This window comes from Grampus griseus (genome assembly GCF_964374135.1).
Source record: "Grampus griseus genome assembly, chromosome: 17".
Classification (NCBI taxonomy): Eukaryota; Metazoa; Chordata; class Mammalia; order Artiodactyla; family Delphinidae; genus Grampus; species Grampus griseus.
In genome coordinates, this window is record NC_139011.1 from 72,788,634 (window position 1) to 72,810,375 (window position 21,742).

General features: G+C 43.5%; 1 protein-coding gene across 1 annotated transcript in view; it reads right to left on the reverse strand.

Moving 5' to 3' along the window:
• NKAIN3 (sodium/potassium transporting ATPase interacting 3) overlaps positions 1-10,654 on the reverse strand; it is a gene marked incomplete at both ends in the record, with an annotated part of 513,406 nt that extends 502,752 nt beyond the window's left edge. The window contains one exon of the mRNA XM_082675209.1: positions 10,601-10,654. Coding sequence (XP_082531335.1) covers positions 10,601-10,654 — 54 coding nt within the window. The remainder of the gene's footprint in view (positions 1-10,600) is intronic.
• Between the last annotated feature and the right edge of the window lie 11,088 nt (positions 10,655-21,742).

A 21,742-nucleotide genomic window follows, 5' to 3' on the forward strand; every position in this document is an offset into this window, starting at 1 on the left:
CCACTTTGTACTTTAATTAACAGATTTAACCAATCAACCTCTGTAGCCTGGCGCTTCCCACATGCAAGCACTTATTATACTACATGTGAATCAATACCAAAGTATAACCACGGTCTCTAATGACTGCAATAGAGAGAAACTGTCAGAAATATATTTATGACTTATCATCACATCCATTGAGCTCTCATCTCTTACGAGAATCTGACTGCTACAAACCTATTCCAATACCGCTTGTTAATAAAGGAGCTAGGCCTCTGTATGAAACCATTCTTAACACGAGTACCTGTGGACAGAGTGGAGAGAAGAAACTCAAACATTTAATCCTACTTAATGATTCAGGAATATAATTAATCAGCAAAGCCATTCTAAGGAGTGGTCCTCTAGGCAGAAAAGAAAAAAAAAAAAAAAAGAAAGAAACCTAGAAAAACAGAACAAGATCATTAACATTGGCACGATCTTACCCTCCCTTCATTTAACAAAGGACCGTCTAATTCTTGCAATCAGAGCCCTTGTCAGTATCCCCAGCCCGGCTGCCCACCGGCCTTCAGCCTCATCTTCCGTCCCAATAGACAGATGCTTCTCCTCCAAATCTAGGAACTGGGGATGCTCTTACAAGAGTCCAACAGAATAGCAATCTGCTATTCTGGATTCACCTTGAATCCTTGAAATTCAAGGATTTCACCTTCCCTAACTCCGTGACTAAGCAAGACTCAAGGATTTCCCCAGATTTTTTTTTTACTATGCCCATCTTAAAATATCTATTCTCCAATCCTCTACCTAGACCTATGTAGAATCTAAAAAAGAGTGGATATATGTATATGTGTAACTGATTCACTTTGCTGTACAGCAGAAACTAACACAACATTGTAAAGCAACTATACTCCAATAAAAATTAATAATAAAAATGGAATGTTCCATTAAAGGATATTTAGGGCCTATCTCCTGTTTTATTTTAGTATCTGCCAAATATATCAAATTAAAAAGTAAATCAGATAGTTTGTGCTATTTGCTTGTTCTACCATTTAACTGGCATTTTGAATACCGCTCATTGACAAAGTGTCATCTTTTAGTCTAATGTTTCATTCTGTTGTAAATGCATGAAGATTCACACACATTAACATCAATTAGTGTTAATGGGGATTAAAAGCATGAATTTTTGATGCACCTAAGAAAGAAGGTCCGCTTTAACCTTATCAAGTATTTGTCAAATAGTCTCCCTAAAATTGACATTCGAAATGTCTTCAAAATTGTTTGAAAAATCTTTTTTCCAAAATTAATGTTAAAATTTCTTTGCAGTGTAACGTAAGTTTTACAAGAAAATCAAAACAAGCAATTAAAAAGATAATCATTTGTGGCTTTCTTTTTAACCTTCTCATTTTTTGTCTAAATTACTATAAATGTTAACTTGCCTGTGAATCAGCTTCACTTTCAGAATGACTGATAACATTTATTCTCCTATTCCATAGTATCTCCACAATGATACTAGACACCTAACTTTCACAATGCAACACTACAAGGCACCCAAGTCTCCAGTCCCCCGCCAGGGTGCCCCTCCCAGCAAGCGGATCAAGTGTTGGATCTCTGCCTAACACACCACACCTGGGTGCCGCACACAGCCTTATATTAATGCTCTGATCAAATACGCTCTGCTTCTTATCTTCCCGGGTCCCTCCATTGGGCTGGTCATCTGTTCCATTTTGCTTCCCAGCACTACTGCTGCTTCATTCGCTGGGACCTTGGGAAGAAGGGAAGGTAGATGCTTCTGTGGTTTGTCATCTCATGGTGAAAGCCCTCAAATTTTCTGTTTTCTGTTCTGATTTTTATCTTTAATGAGTAATTTTTGTTAAGCACTTGAAATCCTGCCTTTGATGCAAGATGTATTTCACCTGATGAAAACATACGCTTAGGAAAATTGTCAAAATATACACAAATATATCTGCTTTATTTTCTGCTCACATATACAAACGTTTGCAAAGAAACTGCAAAGTTTATATTAATATGTCTCTAAGGCCAAAATCTTAAGTAACATTAAGTCAAAATTTCTTAGGCTTACATTTGAAATTCTTCCTTTATATAATCTGGATAACTGTTCAAATGTTTCCCGGAGACCTAAAGTATACGTTGTAAAATTGGTGAGAGAAAGGTGAAAAAATATGGACAGAGCAGCTCATTTTTTAAAATAGAAAGTCCTATCGAAGTTCTGGGGAGAGAAAGCAATTTATTTTTCAACATCTTATGATCAGGATTATCCTCTTAGAGGGAAAACAAACTAGGCAAAACAAAAATCCACATGGAAGTGACCAGAATGAGAATGATTTTATTAAAACTGGGGACCATTTTTTAAAAAAATCAATAGCACTTGATATTTTACGAAGAATAAAATAACACGGGCTTCCCTGGTGGCGCAGTGGTTGAGAGTCTGCCTGCCGATGCAGGGGACGCGGGTTCGTACCCCGATCCAGGAGGATCCCACATGCCGCGGAGCGGCTGGGCCCGTGAGCCATGGCCGCTGAGCCTGCGCGTCCGGAGCCTGTGCTCCGCAACGGGAGAGGCCACAGCAGTGAGAGGCCCGCGTACCGCAAAAAAAAAAAAAAAAAAGAATAAAATAACACAAGTATATATAAATACTCCCATTTCAGTGAACTTTGTGCATTTCCATTTTCTCAGTTTTACCACTTTGAGTCCTGGTTTCCATCCTGTTCTCATCTATTTTATGCTCTCTCTCTCTTATTCTTTTTTTTTTTTAACATCTTTACTGGAGTATTACTGCTTTACAATGTTGTGTTACTTTCTGCTGTATAACAAAGTGAATCAGCTATACATGTACATATGTCCCCATATCTCCTCCCTCTTGCGTCTCCCTCCCACCCTCCCTATCCCATCCCTCTAGGTGGTCACAAAGCACTGAGCTGATCTCCCTGTATGCTCTCTCTCTTGACTGATCTCCTCCAAGGCTTTAAATACCAGTATTGGACATGGTGCCCAAGTCTGAATATTTGGTCCAAAGTTGTCCTCTGAGTTTCAAGCTCAGATACCTGACAGCTACTTGGCCTTAGGTGTCAGAATCTTAAAGTGTCTCAAACAGAACCCTTGTGTCTCCAAACACTCCTGGCTCCACCTTCACACCCACAACACCCAATTTCCCCACTTTCAGTAAAAAGCACTTCAATTCAAGTCTGTTACACAAAATGTGCGGGTCGACCCCTCAGCAAGTCCTAGGCTTTTACTCCTAAATCATGTCCCAAGTCCATCCCTTCCCCCATCTGTCCTGATTCGAATTCCCGCATGTGTCTGATTCAAATTCTCCCTTGCTCAGAATAACAGAAGAAGATCCTGGCTGCGTTTCTTCTCTTGTTTCTCTCTAGTCTATTCTCTACTCAGCAATGAGAGTGTTTTGAAACACAAGGCACTGGACGTCAGGACTCTGTTTAAGATGCTCCAGTGGATCCCCATTGCTCTTTGAATGAAGTCCGGTGCCACCGCAGGTGTCCAATGCCATCTCACCGCGTGCACCCCATCTCATGCCGTGCCCTCGCCACACCAGACTCCGGTCACATCTAGAAACGTTCAAGGCTCCTTCAGAACTGGAGGCTTTGCACATTTGGTTTCCTCTCCTTAGAATGGTTCCCCTCCCTCTGCAGGACTGAGAAGTCTTCCTGAGCACCCCAGCGAAGACGACCCCGCCCTACTTCTCTGTGTATATTACACTTTCATCTCCTTAATGGTACTTCATACCTGTAATTAGGTAATCTTTGTTTACAGAGTTACTGGCAGCCCTTCTGCCCTCAGATACAAACTCCAAAAGAGCAGGCCTACATCTGAATAGCTCACACCTGTATACCCAGTGCTTGGGACTCTATGAATAATGGTTGAATGGTGTCGATTATTTCAAGTCCAGGAAGCAAAGAACACAGTAGAGCGAGTGCAGATTCAAATCTGAACCCCGGTTCCAGTCTACCAGCTGGACAGTCTTGGGCATGTCACTGAAACTCTCTACCTCAATTTCTAAATCTCCAAAATGAATGGTTGTGAGAACTACATGATTTCAAAAGTATCTACAGCAATGCCCAGCACAGGAAAAACAAACAAACAAAAAAACTCAATGAAGTTTAGCTATTCATTTATGCATGAATTTATTCTCCAAGTATTTACTGAGTGCTTACCCTTTGCAGGGTGTAGTATAAAATTCTGTGAGTTAATCAGTCTTTGCCATTTGTGGACTTGAAATCCAGTAAAAGAAACAGCATGGACACAAAGAGATAAACACAAAGAAAGTTTGCTAAGGGCTGCTGAAAACAAGGAGCACAGACTGAGTGGCTTAAAACACAGAAATTCTATTGTATTACAGTTCTGGAGGCTAGAAGTTTAATATGAAGGTGTTGGCAAGGTTGTTTCCTTCTGAGGGCTTTGAGAGAGAACCTGTTCCATTCCTCTCGCCCAGCTTCTGGTGGTTCGCTGGCAACCTCTGGCTTTTCTGGGCTTGCGCGAGTATCACCTGTTCTTCCTGTCACATGGCATTGTTCATGTGTGCATGCCTGTGTCCACATTTCCCTTTTATATAAGGATACTCAACTAATTACACCTGCAATTGTCCTTTTTCCACAGAAGGTCAGGTTCTGAGTTATTGGGGGTTAGGACTTCAACACAAGAATTTGGGGGGAACACAATTCAACCCACAAGACTATAAGAATATAACATTTCTTAAGCAAATTCAATACTCTGTACACTTAAATAACAAGAGAGCTGTAAATGGATTTGGATTTGTAGAAAATTGGCTCATGCAGAACACTGTAATGGTTTCAACACCAATCACGTCATAACTAAAGGCTCATTATTAGCCGAAATTTTAATTTCTCTTTTTCTAAGTTTCATAAGATGAACCAGAGTATTTAAATATAGAAAAAGAATAGAAACTAAATGATTACAAATTATATTTTTCAGGGGAAGAGAAAAAGCAATTAAAATTAAAAACATCTTAAAACAAAAGCATCAGTACATCTACATAGTAAAATAAATGTATCTGCAGCTACCGCCAGATATCTGTAAGTGAGGGGTACCCTTCATAAAACTTTGCTTAAAAACACGTTACCACAACTACACCACCATCATTCAGACCCCTCTCAACACATTTTATCTCAGCATCGTAGTGTCACAGGTGATCACAAGACGGTTTGAATGTGGAGTGGAGAGACAGTTAACTGGTTTTCACTGTGAGAAAAAAATGACTGGTTTTATTTCATTTGACAGGATGTTCTCTAAAATAAAAACAGAGTCCATCTAGGTGTTAAGAGCTGCTTGTTTTCTCTAAATCCTCTAAAGATTTCTGTTACTGTGGATATGTAAAGTAAGAGTTTGGGATCTTTAGGCCTCATAGGAATATGGTGGTAACCTGTCCATAAAGTGATGCAAGGTGCAATGAATCTCCCCTGGTAATAACCACATCCGGGGACAAAGCTGCCCCTGTGATGTTGAGAAGACATCTAAAGCTCTGTGGGGGCAAGCCCTGCCAAGCTAAGCTCAACATTTCACTGAGGCCATTCTGAGAAAGTGGCTCAGAAATGCACGTGGAAGAAATTTTAGACTGAAAAACATGCCGTTAAGACTCATTTAAATGTGGCAACCAAAAACAATTTAATAAAAGCATACGATCAAGTGTTTCACACGTATATAATAATAGAATACACATTCTTCTGAAACAAGAAAAATCAAAAGTAGCCTCACAAAAATGTGTCTAAAGTTCTTGGATGACTTGATGAATCTGTTACCTGGTGATGAACTGCTTTTTCAGAAAAGATTTACTTTGCACAGTTTTCTACAGGCGTGCACTCATGCTTTTCACATTCTCTCCAAGCTCATTTAGCAGAATTAAGAACGTGAATGTGGCATCTGAGGCAAACACACAAATGTGCTCGAGGGTAGAAGCACAGTAACATGGGAGGTGGCCAGAGCGGTGCAGTGAAGGAAGTAGAAAGAACAGTGAGATTTTGCAAACCAAAGAGCATCCAAATACACTAGCCTCAAAATGGTAAATTCTCCCTAATGATATCCCCAATCTGGGGAGGAGGGAGGTCGGATGAAGTGTGAATGAGATGATAAAAACCTTTCATTTGTTTCTTTAACTTTAAGAAGGAATTAATGGACCATCTTTTAATGGTCCGCACAGTGACTCAGTCATCAGCACGTAGATTCTCTTCAGCAAATGTGTCCTCCGAATACCATGCGCCCTCAACACCCGCACTTATTTGTTGCTTCATAACCCCCATCTTCCAACAGTTGGTGAGAGCAGAAAAAAACACGAAAGGGAAAATAATAACAGCTGGTTTCAGTGGAAACAACAAGAGATCTGGGAGTCCTACCCAGTGGCATGCTGGAGGAGGCTTACAGCAGATCAGAAAGTTAGACCTTTAGGATTTTATGAGCCAGTTGTAAAACACAATCATTATTTTAAAATAAATAATAAAAACTTTTAATTGCATTAAAAACAGAGGGACTAAATATTTAAAACACATCCTTTCCTCATTATTTTACTGTCTTCCTTTTTCTATGCTTCTGAGGTTATTTATGCTTATTTTATCTGTATGATGGAAATGCTATGTAATGTTGTAGTTCAAACTGGCCAAGGTGGGAGTATTTACACCAAAGAAATTGGCAAATGCTAAAAATCAGGGTGTAACATTGTTTTGTTGATCGTCTAGACTTAAAAAAGTGATGGAAAACTTTTTTCTAGTAATGTATATTCAACCTAAAATGTGTCATGTCATTATATTGCCAATAGCACAAAAGAATTGAGGCAACCCCAAAAAATGGACAGAAGACCTAAATAGACATTTTTCTAAAGAAGACATATAAATGGCCAATAGGCACATGAAAAGCTGCTCTACATCGCTAATTATCAGAGAAATGCAAATCAAAACCACAACAAAGTATCACCTCACATGGTTCAGAAAGGCCATCATCAAAAAGTCTACAAATAATAAAAGCTGGAAAGGGTGTGGAGAAAAGGGATCCTGCTACACTGTTGGTGGGAATGTAAATTGGTACAGCCGCTATGGAGAACAGTATGGAGGTTCCTTAAAAAAATAATAATAGATTTACCATATGATCCATCAATCCCATTGGTGGGCATATATCCAGAAAAAATGAAAACTCTAATTCGAAAAGATACACGCACCCCAATGTTCACAGCAGTCCTATTTACAATAGCCAAGACATGGAAGCATCCCAAGTGTCCATCAACAGATGAATGGGTAAAGAAGATGTGGTCCATATATACAATGGAATATTACTCAGCCATAAAAAAGAAGAAAATATTGCCATTTGCAGCAACACAGATGGACCTAGAGATCGTCACACTAAGTGAAGTAAGTCAGACAAATATTATATGATATCACTTATACGTAGAATCTAAAAAAATAATACAAATCAACTTATTTACAAAACAGAAACAGACAGACATAGAAAACAAACTTATGGTTACCAAAGGGGGCGGGGGAGGAGGAGGGATAAATTAGAGGAGTTTGGGATTAACAGATACACACTACTATATATAAAATAGATAAACAGCAAGGATTTACTGTACAGCACAGGGAACTATATTCAATACCTTGTAATAACCTATAATGGAAAAGAATCTGAAGCTGTACACCTGAAACGAACACAGTACTGTAAATCACCTATAGTTAAACTAAAAAAAAAAAAAATTGAGGAAATAATTTTCCAGTACTTGAAAACTATTACCCAATTCCGCAAAGAACCTGCTCATACCTTGGAGGAGGTCATGGAGAGGACCTGACCTCCAGTTGACCCTCGAGCTGGACCCGGGCAATGAGAGGCTCCCCACTCCCTCCCAGTCTTCAAATATATGTCCTGCCCACCATTCCCTCAGTCGGGCTTGTTTCAAGGATGCAGCCTGTACAGAGCAATGTGTTGTTGAGACCATCTGGACGGTAGACATGACTGAACCCAAAAAGGCCGCTAAATAAACTGAAGATTCTGGCTGCTGTGGGTGGGGGCGGAGAGCAACTCAGCTTGCAGCCCTTCCAAGACAAGTGTTGTAAATTCTCTTGCAAATTAAACCTGCCGCCTACCAATCAGGAGTTGCCTGCCTCTTCTGCCCCTCCTTGGCCTCGGGCTATGGGGGGGAGGGGCAGTCTAGAATTCCACCTGGGTTCAAACCAATATCACGTCATCGATGGAGTGAAGTCACAATACCAACTTCCTGGTTTCACTTTCCTATTCCTCCTCAAAGGAAATAAAAATATTAACCAGCATTTATGTCAGAACTACAGAACCAAGAGTCCATCAAGTTCATCAAACTAAAGAGATCCTGCCAGAATTAATCGGTTATGTAGAATTTACAATAAAGAGTACTGCGTGTTTTATTATTATTATTTGTCAAAGTGACTGCTACACATCCTTATATATATGTAAGATTTATAATGTATTATGTAACAACCTAAAATATACATATATGTTTTGTTTTGTCCGAGATCCAATTATTAAGCGTTTACCATCACGCGGCTGTCTCTACCATCCAAAACCTATTGATCTGAAGAAGGTGTTTAACTCTACAAGCATCAGCTGCCTCATCTGCAAGCTTGTGAAATGGGTGCCTTCCTCAGAGGATAATTTTAGGGGTAACATAAAATAACGTTCATGCAAAAACCCGGTATGGATCGCAAATGTTAATTACCGTCATCCATTCAGCTGTATGTTTTCTCTCCTAATACGAGCTCTTCTAAGGACTCGCAGGGTTTACAAAGATGAACAGTGTTTGATCCTTATGCTCAGGCTGCTTACGGTCTAGTAATGTGGAAATCACTAAAATAATGTAAGAGGATGAAATGTGTTCTAACAGAGGAAAAAGCAACCTACCGTGCAATTAAAGGAAAAGAAGGGATTGGTCTTTACCTGGAGCACCAAGGAAGACTCCATAGAGAAGGTGGAATTCTGAGATGAGCTTTGAAGAGTAAGTTGCATTTCTAACAGTTGAGAAGGTGTATGTGGAAAATGCAGGCATTCGAGGCTGACACATGGAACACCAAACACATCACCATCACAAGTATCACAACCTCAGCTAAGGAAATCATAACTGCATTGATAAATCCGCTGCATCAAAAACCCTTCCATGTTACTTCCACAGAAAACAGAAAGCATTCTGCTACTATAGATTATACACTCCAGTGTGCCCATCTACAATTCTGCATATTCAAAGGTTGACTAAATATTTATTGTCTTCCCAGCTTATAAGCCATGTCCACTTCTGATAACCAAAGTGTAAATTATCCTCTGACCTTCTCTCCTTAATGAAAAAAATTCATGTTCCAGTGCATTTTCAAATTATTTTTCAAGGAAACTCTATAAAATACATCCTATTGTTCAACAGGACAAAAGGGACTGTTCCACAGATTTAAAGAAAAGTAGTCACTGATTCCAGATCTATAAATATATAAATTATGCACACATTATGTCAACAATGAAGAGCACCTCGAAAGTGCAGGTTTAATGGGAGAGTAAAACATGGAGGAGAAAAGCGAAGCCTTTTAAAACATTCGTGGGTACAAGGACTAACTATTAAATAAAGAGCATTATTTTATCCCTCAGTTAATGAGTCTTGCAAGGGTTGACATGACTTGGTCAAACTCACCGAAACCCTTTTTCCTCTTGCTAGTCAAAATATGCTAGCTAATGTTTATGACTTTAAAAAACAACACCTGGAAGAAAGCTTGACAGAGAATCTACTGAGTCTGTATTAAGTGTAATAAAAGAGCGATGTCTATTAATCTCTCACACACAAGTCTCACACGTAAGGTCTGTGGCCTTGACCTCAAGCGACTATGAAATAGACCACAGGCCCAGTCTAGGTCCCAACAGGACATATGTCAAGATAAGCATTCGCTCCCCACTGAAAGCCCTATCGATCTCCACTCTTCCCATTCCATGCACTTCCTGGCAAGCCACTGCGCCTTCTCTCCCTGATGACAGCTGTCAGTCTGTCGCTGTCTGAACACGCAACATTTCTACAAAATCTAAAGAGAAACTGGAAGGGCAGGGGCTGAAACACTCTGTTTAAAAACACAGCGCGACCTCCTTCCTGGAGATCCAAGACTCCTCAATCACCCCCTTTCAACCGCAGGAGGGAAGAACCGCCTCTTAACTAAGACTTGGAGCTCGCCCCGTCTCCTCGGACCTGGGCATTCCCACGCACCTTGTTACACAACGTTACTGGAAACCATCCCGAGAAGAGAGAACCCACAAGCCCCTGTGAAACTTCAGCGGGAGTGCGGAGGTGCTAAAGCCAGCCGGCCAACCCAGGGGCTGGGAAGTCGCTCACTTCCCCGGCGCCCAGGCAGCAGCCCCCGGACCTCGTGGCGACGCCCGGCGGGGGCGCGTGAACCCCCGTGCCCGGGGCCGCGGGGAGACAGCGCCCTCCCGCAGGGCGACCCGGTGAGTGCCCGCGGCGGGGAGGGCAGTGCGAGGGGAGCGGCGGGGAGGGTGGGAGCCGGCGGGAGCGCGGGGCTCGGCCGCCCGCCCGCCCGGCGCCCGGAGCTGCGGCTACGCGGAGGGAGCCGGCAAGGCCGGTCCCGGGGCAGGAACTCACCAGCTGCAGCGCGCAGAGGCCGATGAGCGCACAGCGCCCGGTGCAGCAGCCCATGGTGCCCGCGTTGTCCGAGCGGCGCGCGCCGCCAGAGGTCCGCGTCGTCCGGCGCCGCTGCCTCCGAACTCCTGAGCAGCCCCCGCCCGGCGCTCGCCCGGCCCGGCCCAGGCTCCACCGCCCCGCGGCCGCCGCTCGCAGCTCTCTGGGCCGGGCTCGCGCGCCGCCTTTGTTAGTTTCCCGGCCGGGCAGAGGTCAGGACGGCGAGCACGACCCGAGCGTCTGGCGGGGGTCCCTGCCGCCCGCTGTGCAGGTCTGCTTCTTGGGGAGGGGGCGGGCCGGACGGGCGGGGTTGGGGGCGGAAGGCAGGCTACAGATGGTGAGTGGGTGGAAGTCTGTTTAGGGGAGGGGAGTGTGTAGGAGGTGGGCGTCTGAAAAGTGCAGAGGGCCGCGTGTGTGCGTGCGTGTGTGTGCGTGTGCGTGTGCGTGTGGCGGGAAGGGATGAATGGAAGGGAGTGCCGGGGGGAGGGTCGGCCTGTCTTGTTTGGAGTCTGGAGAGGGAGGACGAGGAGGAGAGAATGAGAATGCGAATGAATATGAATGAGCGTGAACAGGGGCGACTGCGGGTGCTGGAGACCCTCGGCAGCGGGTGGAACTGGGGAGACCCGGGCGGGGCTTTCTCGCTGGGGGCTGTGCTGGGTGTCGGGAAGGTGGTCAAGGCGGGTGCGAAGGAGGGAACCGGGTTCGGCTGAGGTGCCCTGGAGGTGGAGAGGGTGGGAGTGGAGACGGCGTGGTGCCCGTGGGAGACGGGCCTGGAGGCGAGAAGCCGAGGGCGGGCGAGCGCGGCGGAGCGCGGGCCGAGCTCCGAGACGGCGGGCTGCGAGCGCGGGCGCGTCCGCTCGGCCGGCGCTGGGCGCGCGGCTCCGGGATCTCGGGGCCAGGGTCGCCCCTGCCGCTGCGGCCGGCTGCCCGGAGGGCGCCCCTGCCGGAGTCTCAGGGGGAAAGTTGACCGAGTTGGATGGGCGAGAGGCGGGCGATGCTGCGGCGAGGAGGTGCGCCGGCCGGGAGCGCGGGGATGGAGCGGGACGCCGCGAGACCTGGCGTAGGTTTTCTCCACTAAAATGCTGTAGAGATTATCACCAGGCGTGAAAGGAGAGGATGCGTGGCTTTTTCTAGGAATGGAGAATGTTTCCTGGGTGAGGATAAATATGATTTCTTCCTAGAGATAATGAAATTGTTTGGAAGGGTCTTGGAAATAAGACCTGGTCCCGGATGGTTAAGATCCAGGACAAACTCTCCATGAACCCCAAGGAGGCCCTCTTGCTCTCTGTCACCTAATAGATTAGAGCGGAGGAGTTCTGCGGAGGATTCAGTTTCTTCAGGCTCGGTGTCAGATTTCATGGGCACGTTTGCTGTACCTGGTGGAACAACGCACGGGGCTCGCGCACCTGGAAGGGCAGGAACAAGCCTCCCGGCCAGTTGTCTCAAGAGGTTTTCTGCGGATCTTGGCACTGAAACCCCGTTCTAACCCACTGCGGCCCTCCTGGGTCCTTAGTGGTAGGTTAGTGAGAAAAGGAGAGAGATCTCTGTGTTTTTAAAAATTCACTCCGTGCAGGGAAACTCTGCTCAAGGCAATCCTTCACACATTACGGGGAGTTTGGTTTTTATTTGTTTTGAAATTAACTGGCTCTTTCTAAACCGTTCCTTCAGGACTGAGGTTTATAACTTAAAACAGAGCTCCCAGGAAAATGGTTGCATGATGTCTTTGAAATGCTAGTAGGGACACACGGAGTAGTCTGAAGATTTGGGTCAATGAAGGGGCCAAGAACACGAGTTGTTAGATTCCACCTCTGTCCATTGTCTGGGAGAAGGGGACTAATAGAGGCAGAAGCCTTTTTTCCTTTTTTTTTTTTTAAACCCAACCTTTAAGACATCAGAGATCATGAGGGCATGCTTCTTTTATGCACAATAAACATAACCGTCACCATTCATGATGAATGAAAACAACAGGAAAAAACAGACCCTGACAAATAGATAATTTAGCATATAGAAAAGGACAACACAGAAAGTTCCAGGTCACTGACCCCTCTGAAAGCTGTAGGAGGCAGCTGAAGAGGGAGAGAGCATGAACTAGTCTACCTACAACTTCCAGAAATGATCACAGCCTCTTCACGATCAGGGACTGTGATGAATGATGATACTAAACATAATGGCCCTTCTTTCCCTCCACATTTACATATGTTTACCCCAGTATCCTTTTTTCATCGTTTTATTTATTTTTTAGGAAGTACCAAATTTGCAGCGTCCTTGCCAGGCACCAGGCTGAGTACTTTATGTGTATTCATTTATTAAACCCTCAGAACAGGCTATGAAATGGGTGCTATGAGCATCCCCAGTGCAAAGATGTGGAAATGGGAACAGGGCATCCCACGGCTACTGAATGGACCAAGAGGAACTCAAAGCCAGGTCATGTGACTCAAGAGCTCCTTGATGTACGTGTTCACCATACTGCCTTTAAATCTTAGGATGCGAGTGACACCTGCACTGGCACTAACTGCTCCCCACTGGGAAGCAGGCGTAGTAATTTGCATTTACCCCATCTTCAGAGTCAGTGCCACTCACGTGGTGTGATTCCAGGGAACCAGGAGGGTCCTCCTATACCTTTCCCTTTCCCACTGCCCTCTCTACTGATAGACCCAGATCGGCGTTTCTTCCTTGTACAGTTAATGACAGTTGAAAAATACATTTGGCTTTGAAAGAGAGGAAGAGGAAAGACTCAGAGATGGCACAGTGCTAGTAGTAAGTCTAGAAAGTGTGTGAAACTACCTCTGTTTTTCTCTTCGGTCTCTCATTCCTTTTCTAAATTGAATTCCATCATGAACTAAAAATCGTCCTCCCTTCCTTCTTTGTTTCCTTTCTTCCTCAGTGCTGCCCTCAAATACTTCTTTCTTCTTTTCGTAACTGCTTATTATGTCAAAGGCTACGCTAGCTGCCAAGTTTGCAAAGCTGAGTGATATACTACCTCTCCTCCCCCGAAGGCTTGGAGGTGGGAAGGGAAAGCAGAAGGTCAATGGAGCGGGGCCCACTTGGCACTGAGTGCTGTCACCGAGTGCTGTCACTAAGGGAATCACCTGTCTCTTGGGGAGGGGAGAGGGGAGGAGAGGAGAGTAGACAGGGACTGAGCAATGGAAACAGTGGGGCCCAGGGAGGATTTTGGAAAAGTTATTAATGAAGAAATAATAATCTAAGGATCAACTAGTCCAATGTATGGTTGGTTGTGTCATTCCTCACTGTAGAATCTCAGACAAGTCACTTTGCTTCCCTTCGAGGCCTCATTTTCCTGTGTAAAGTGGGCGTGATGTATGACTTGCCCCATGGGAATAAGCCTGACAGTTCTTCTTCATCCTCCACCTACATGTGTCTTGCTCCCTCACCTCATGTCACATCCATAGAGGCCTTTGCTGACCACGCCATCTGATTTAACACCCCAGTCAGTCTATTGCATTTTCAATCAAAACATTGCTTTGTTTATAATTTCCCATCTCCCCCACTCAAAACAATGCTGTTTCTCTAGTGCTTATAACAATAGTTAAACTCAACATTTGCTGAATTAAAAAAGATAACGTGTACATTTTTAGCATAACACTTTGCGCACAGTATTGACTATACACGTATACACACATATATGTAGGATACAGTAAGTATGAAACATATACGTATACACAGGCAGACATACCCTAATGACATCAGAGTCTATGGGTTTTTTTCTTTCTTCTTTTTATTTCTCAGTTTCTTGGTAAAATTCCTTTTGAGAAACTCCAGTCCTGTCCCCCTTAAAGTTGAGAGAGAAGCAAGATATCTATGCACAGGAAGAGTGAGATAACTGAGTTAAGAGAGTGTCCCTAGAGACCAGACTCAGAAGTGCAGATGTCTAGATTTCACAGGACTTCAAATACTGAGATTTGAGACAACAGCTTGAAGGAATTCAAGTTCCTTCTTAATTATTTCACTGCTTTTTAAAAAAAACTTTTTTGAAGACTTCCAGGTCTGCATTTTTGTTTGAATGAAATAGTGTGCAGTTTGATCAAGTGTTCTTCTGTCTCCATTGAGAAAAGTTCCCAAACGTGCCCCTAAATGTGTGCTTTTTGCCCTGGTGCCTGCTTGATGGGGGGCCCGTCTTGGCACCTTTTTTAAGCAAGAAAATTTAAATCCTCCACACAGCCTCCTGCAACTAGCTTAACTTCATGAATATCTGACAGACATTGTAATGACAGGATGGCTGCTCAGTTGGAGCAAAGATAAGGTTCACCCTGGAGCAAAATGTGGAGACCTACAAGTGGAGTGTGTGAAGCATGGCGGTAAAGGCTGTGGTACATCAGTGTGCTGTCCAATGTCTGCTGAGGCCACAGTCAATTCTAGTTGAACTGATTCACTTGTTATGCATAGCAATGAATGTCCCAGAGAGATAGTTCTTGCTATTACAAGCACTTTACATCATAGTATTTAAAAGTGACCCCCCCACCAAGGGCTGTTTTATTAGGAGGTAAGGTGAGAAAGAAGTGGAAGATGGATAGGGGATGTAAGAGTGTTTTTAAGGACACCAGAAAGCCTGGAAGATTTGAGAATTACAAAAGGAGAAAGCGAGGAAATTTCTTTGGAATATTTTGCTTCAAGAATTATTAGTAATAGCTAGTTTTAAAATCTGAAAGGGATAGCCAAGCACCATCTTTTTAAATTTCTGTTTGGGTTAAAAACTAAGCCTCAATTAATATTTACCTAGCACACACTTTAGTGGTCTAACAGCACTGATCTTGTGGCTACTATTATCATAATTAATATTGCAATGATATGCATGTAGAGTGTTTCTAATATCATGAACTGAGCCACCACTACTGACACCAGGAGTTCAAGCATTTCTCACTCAGTAGTTTATTGCCAAACATTGGCGACCACTGGGGATTTCTATGCAACAAACGCTCCTACACGCCTACTATGTCAGAGCCCTCATATCAGAGACACAAACACTTCCTTTATACCATTAAAATCTGCTCCCCTGCCCTCTGCTTTTCTCAAGATTTCAGAAGATCAGATTAGACGCCTCTGCATGGTGGCTTAGCTAGACATCCAACAAAGAACGAGAGAAGGTGGCATGACTGAAAGCAAAAAAGAGAACATTAATACAAAGTCAGTGAATCCTGATGCCACCCAACTCGGCTTTTGTATGTATGTATGTATGTATTATCTATCTATTGATACCTATCTATCTATCTGTCTGTCTATTGGATTACATTGTGTTCAAAGGAAAGCAAAGATCTTTTTTTCTTTTTTCTCTCGTTTTTAAACCAAGGATGTTAAAATTTTTATCCATTTCAGCACCATATGTGGAGAGAATATCTCTACAAGATGATGAACCTTTGCAGCAGATTTGCTCACATCTCTCTGGTTCCAGAATCGGTCCTATATTATTACATAATGTTTATCTGAGATGGTAACATTAAGGAAGGTATATGGAATCTCTATAATTTACTTTAACACCTTTTTTTGGTAAGTCTAATAATACTTAAAAATAAGTAGTTAAAAGTAAGAAACAATCATATAAAATATGCTACACATGTAACAGCAGGCATATGCAATACTGAACAGTAGCCCATCAGAAACGTAAAACCTAATATAAAGTGCATTAGCTCAGGCTAATATGAAGCAAACTTTTTTTTTTTTTTTTTTTTTTGCGGTACGTGGCTTCTCACTGTTGTGGCCTCTCCCGTTGCAGAGCACAGGCTCCAGACGTGCAGGCTCAGCGGCCGTGGCTCACGGGCCCAGCCACTCCGCGGCATGTGGGATCCTCCCGGACCGGGGCACGAACCCGCGTCCCCTGCATCAGCAGGCGGACTCTCAACCACTGCGCCACCAGGGAAGCCCAAGCAAACTATTTTTTAGGTATATATAAATGATGGATTTTTTACTTTGTCCATGGTATTATAATATGCATATATGGTCCCCCCAAAATATACCAATGTGCATAAATATACATTTGTTTTCATTTTAAAATCAGTGATTCAATTATTTCAAATCACAATGAACCTGCTGCTGCTTATTCCCATGCATTTTTATTCAAAAAATCTAAAGAAGTTTTAAAAACCATTAAAGACAATACAATCGTATCATTTCCCTTTATATTTTTGAATGGGAAAATAAGAAAATGAAATTGATAGTAGAGAAAATGAGTAGTCCTTTGTAAAATCACTGTGATATTCCGAGGCAGTCTTGAAAATTTGAAGTGGCATTCCGGGCCAAATGGCATAGATTCCCTTTGCATTTACTAGATCCCTAAGTGCCCTCAGTAAGGCTATGGTCTCACCTGAAAGAGTTACAACTCACTACATTATACATTGTATTAAATAGTGTCCTTTGACCTCTTAGGTTTGCCTGGTATGTTTTCCATAGTGGGCTTAACAGAGCAGTGGTAAGGAACTGATAGATTTTGAATACAGTTGTAAATATAGCTCAGTTTTGAATATGTTATATATAAAAATAAGTTGATTAAAATAAAAATTAATTAAGGCACAGAAATCTATTCTTGGTTTTAATCAATCCTGAGTACCTGCAAACAGGTCCTCAGGTGTGTAGGCAAATCAGTGGTGCTGGGACAGAGTGGGAAATGCACAAAAGCAATTTTCCCGAGAAGCACATCCAGTCTAGAAAAAGTCTTGTTAAGATGGCATCCAACAGCGGTTCGTAGTGGATGCTCTGGCTGTCCCACCGCATCCCTCTGTCCTTACCATTTCGGTGCACACGGGTCCAGCTCCTCCCGGCAGTGCCTGGATTTCACATGCAGGGCAGGCTGCGGCTCCAGAGAATTTCCACCTCCTGACTGATAGAAGTTGGAAGAGAAATACTTCAGCTGCCTCGATACTTGGCAAAGATAAGTCAAAGGTGCATATTCTGTATCATTTCCCCAGCTTCCGTGGCCCTCAGGGGTAATTTGTTTCATAATTTACTGGGTTGGCCAAAATACTCGTTTGGGTTTTTCTGTAACATCCTATGGAAAAACCCAGACGAACTTTTTGGCCAACCCAATACCTTTTATTGGCTCTTCCCCTTCTCGGTTTCACGTCCACACTCCGCTTCCGTGGTTTCCAGGGATCATCTCGCAAACAAACTGCTTGCATTTGAATTTTCATCTAAGGGTCTGTTTCCATAAAAGCCCAAAGTAAGACATGGTTACACTCACCTGGTGTCCCATTCTTGGCACCGGTACCTTGACTAAGTTATCAGTAGGATGCAACCTGGATTTTATACATGAAAACGACTTAAAGTGATTCTTTAAATCCATTTTATAAAAATCATAAAAAGATGAGCAGGTAATGACTTATCCCACAGCATAAGTGGGATGCATACAGTTCACGATCGCTAACCCAAACATCACAATATACTACGTGCAAGAAATTTTACACAGTGGGATGCTGACATGAATTTCCCATTTCTTCCTCACTAAGGATCTGAGTCACTCTTAGCAAGAGGTGACAAAAAGAACTAACTCTGTTTTGCTCATGCCTGTATTTCTCTTCCAACATTGGTGGGTTCTGCCCAGCTACTTCTAGATATCCTGTATAATGATGATCTCCAATGAAGTAATCTTGCCCTCGCAACAAAACTCTTATTCTAATTATATGCTAATTATTCTCAGTCTCTGCCTGTGTGCAGCTCAACATCTGTTTTCAGTACAAAGTTACCAACTCTTACATTCAGAAAAAGTCACTTCTGGCAAGGGTTACTCCTGGGTGCCTCTCATCGGTCCCTTACACCTCCTTCCTTTCTCCATTTGGCAAAGCTCAGTTCTCTGTGAGCCCTCATTTCGAAGAGGAAAGGTGAGCCTTTATGTTTCTACTCCTTTTGGCAGAAAGAACAACTTCCAGATGGTGTCATACTCTGAAATGGAAGCAGAAAAATACACCTGTGATGCTTGCTGTCGCTTTAGCTCAGAGGTTTTACTGCTTTACTGTTTAATTCCAGTCATGTGATGACACACTGATTAATGAGTCGGGTTTTGTTTCTTAAGTCTCGTTGGAGAAAAGGCATATCCAAGGTTGAAAGATGGAGAAAGAGGCCCATCTCAGCGACAGTTAAGCTTGAACCTTTGGGAATACACGTCAAAGCCCATTAGAAATAAAAAAGCTACCAGAAGAACACACTGTCATGCTTCTTCTGCCATAAATGCATCCTATAAATGATTGCTCTGAGCAGACAGTCTCTGTAGCGTGAACCAACCCTTCAACTGGGCATCACTGCATGTTAGCATTAATGCTTTGCCCAGATTTATAGTGCTAAAGTGCTGTTATATCTTTTAATGCATTTGGTGCTCAAATAACCACAGACGTATCTAGAATAAGCAAGTAACACAGCGAGTCAGTGACTGTTAACCTCTTTTTCTGCCTCGTAGCCATCGTTTACCATCAGTAAAACACATTATCTCTGTTAGTTAAGGCAAGTAGTGTTAGCCGCTGTAACAAACAAATCCTAAATCTTGGTGGCTTTAGACAATAAAACTTTCTCTCTCCCTCACACAAATGTTGTTGTTGTTTTTAATATATTTATTTATTTATTCTTGGCTGCGTTGGGTCTTTGTTGCTGTGCACGGGGTCCCTCTAGCTGCGGTGAGCGAGGGCTACTCTTCGCTGCGGTGCGTGGGCTTCTCATTGCGGTGGCCTCTCCTGCTGCAGAGCACAGGCTCCAGGCATGCGGGCCTCAGTAGTTGTGGCTCGCAGGCTCTGGAGCACAGGTTCAGTAGTTGTGGCGCACGAGCTCAGTTGCTTCACGGCATGTGGGATCTTCCTAGACCAGGGCTCGAACCCACGTCCCCTGCATTGGCAGGCGGATTCTTAACCACGGCGCCGCTAGTCAATGCGGAAGACTTTCCATGTGATTGTCCAGTGACTCAGCTTCTTCCATCTTTTGGCTTCACCCTCCTCCCGTTCAGCTGATTGAAGGGGAAAGAGTGAGAGAGGGGAGGTTTGCTTGTTGAAGGTTTTTAAGGACCAGACCTGGAAAGGAATACACAGCATTTCTGGGCTTATTCTTTGGCCAGTACTCAGCCACATGGCCATATCCAAGTTCAAGGGAGGCTGGCAAAGGTAATCTAGCTCTGGGACCACGAGGAGAAAGAAGTAGGATTATGGAGAACACATAGCCAGATATAATATGCTGCTTCTAAGTTCCTCATTTTGTCCTGGAACCTCCCCCACTAGAGTACTCCCTCCCCTTCATGCACTTCCCTTCTCTAGAAAACGTTCACCCGTCACGGTCGCTGAGCTCAGATGTTGCCTCCTCTGAGAATCCTTCCCTGATGGGCTCGTGCCCATGCTCAATTTGTATAAGGTACCCCTTTTCTTGTTCCCTTTCCATCTTAATTATCCATTATTACTGAATTACATGAGCTCTATTTCCTCTTCTGTCTTTGGACAGTGTGTATTAGTGACAATACATACTTGCTGAGTTACTGAAAGAATGGAGCCCATTATTTCCCTTATATTCTCTAGTGGCACCAGAATAGCAATCCTCCAACACATACAGGACTGACTTCATAAGGGTCACCTGTAGCGTTTGTCACACCTAGTCCCTCAGCACCAACCCTCAAATGCTCCTCCCCCCGCCCTGCTCCCTTGGGCAGAGTGTATATCAAGCTCACTCATGACTTGAGGCACCGCATGACTTGGTCATGTGACTTGCTCTGACCAATGGAATGTGGGCAGAAGTAAAGGTGAGTCTGTTCACAACAGCTGAGCCACAACCCACTCAAACAACTGTAAGCAAGAAAGCAGTGTAAGCCTCTGAGCTTTTTAGCAGTGTTTGTTGTACAGCATTACAAAAGCAAATGGTAACTCTCTCACCCTGATCGTTTTTTAATAATGGATCAGGGTGGTGCCTAGAAATCTGTATTTTAAAAGCCCCCAAGGTGCTCAGCCAGCCATGTTTGAAACTATTGTACACACTAGTCTCCTACTTAACAGCAGAAAAACCTAATATTCAGCCCATGAAGCAGGTCATCTCTTAAGACTTTATTGTCAGCCATTTCCCCAACCACTTGCCAGGGAACATGACTTCGGTTAGACTTTCAGCTGTTCTCAGGGCATGGGGAACGTGGACCCTGCTGCAGTAGGGGATTTGGGAAGCAGAAGCAGCCTGGAGATGAGCACTGCTGGACCCTGCCAGCCTCAGTGTGGGCAGTAGTGCTATATGAGCCTATATAGGATGTAGGTTGGTATAATTTCCTTCTTTCAACTTGAATTCATTGTTTCAACATAGTGTATTAAAGTGGGCCAGATTACCAAATCTTAAACGATCAGTTTATTCTAAGTCATTAGGTAATATAATTTAAAGGTAAAATAATTATGCATATGGTCAAGCAATAAGAGATGTGTTTAACAGTAAATAGCATAATTACTATTTCATATGTGTTTGCAAGGACTTTTTTCCCTACATACCTGGCATGTAGTATGCTATGGTTGGCCATTTTTTAAAAGACGCTTCAGTGATTTTGTTATGGCTCTTTTCAGCCATGTAATATGACTACACGTGATTTCTCCAGTGATACACATTCTCTGCTCATGAACTGAGGATTTGCAATAGGCGCAAAAGAACCTGGCTCCACGATAGCTGTTCTTACATGCTATAGTTCAATAAGTGACAAAGGAATTTGACTTTTGCTGTTTCTTTAGCAGAGGAGGGAAAGTGTAGGGAGAAGAAATATATTCAACTCTTTAAATGCTATGTCTTATTTCCTCCTATCATGGTAGTAAAGGAAGAGGAGATAGTCATAAGAACACTGAGAAATTTCTCACATCCGTGAACCACAATAGGTAGGGAGATTAGAGTACTTTAAAAAAAAGAGTTGACAGTAACCTTCATTTCAAATACAGAGTTATAATCCCAAAGCACAGGCGTATCGTGTCAGAATCCTCCGGGACTCCTCTAGTTTGTCACAGGCAGCAGTCCTGGCTCATTTTTTGTGCTTGCCCTGTTCCTAGCCTAGTTCCTAACTTTAAAAATGTTTGTTGAGGGCTTCCCTGGTGGCGCAGTGGTTGAGAGTCCGCCTGCCGATGCAGGGGACACGGGTTCGTGCCCCGGTCCGGGAAGATCCCACATGCCGCG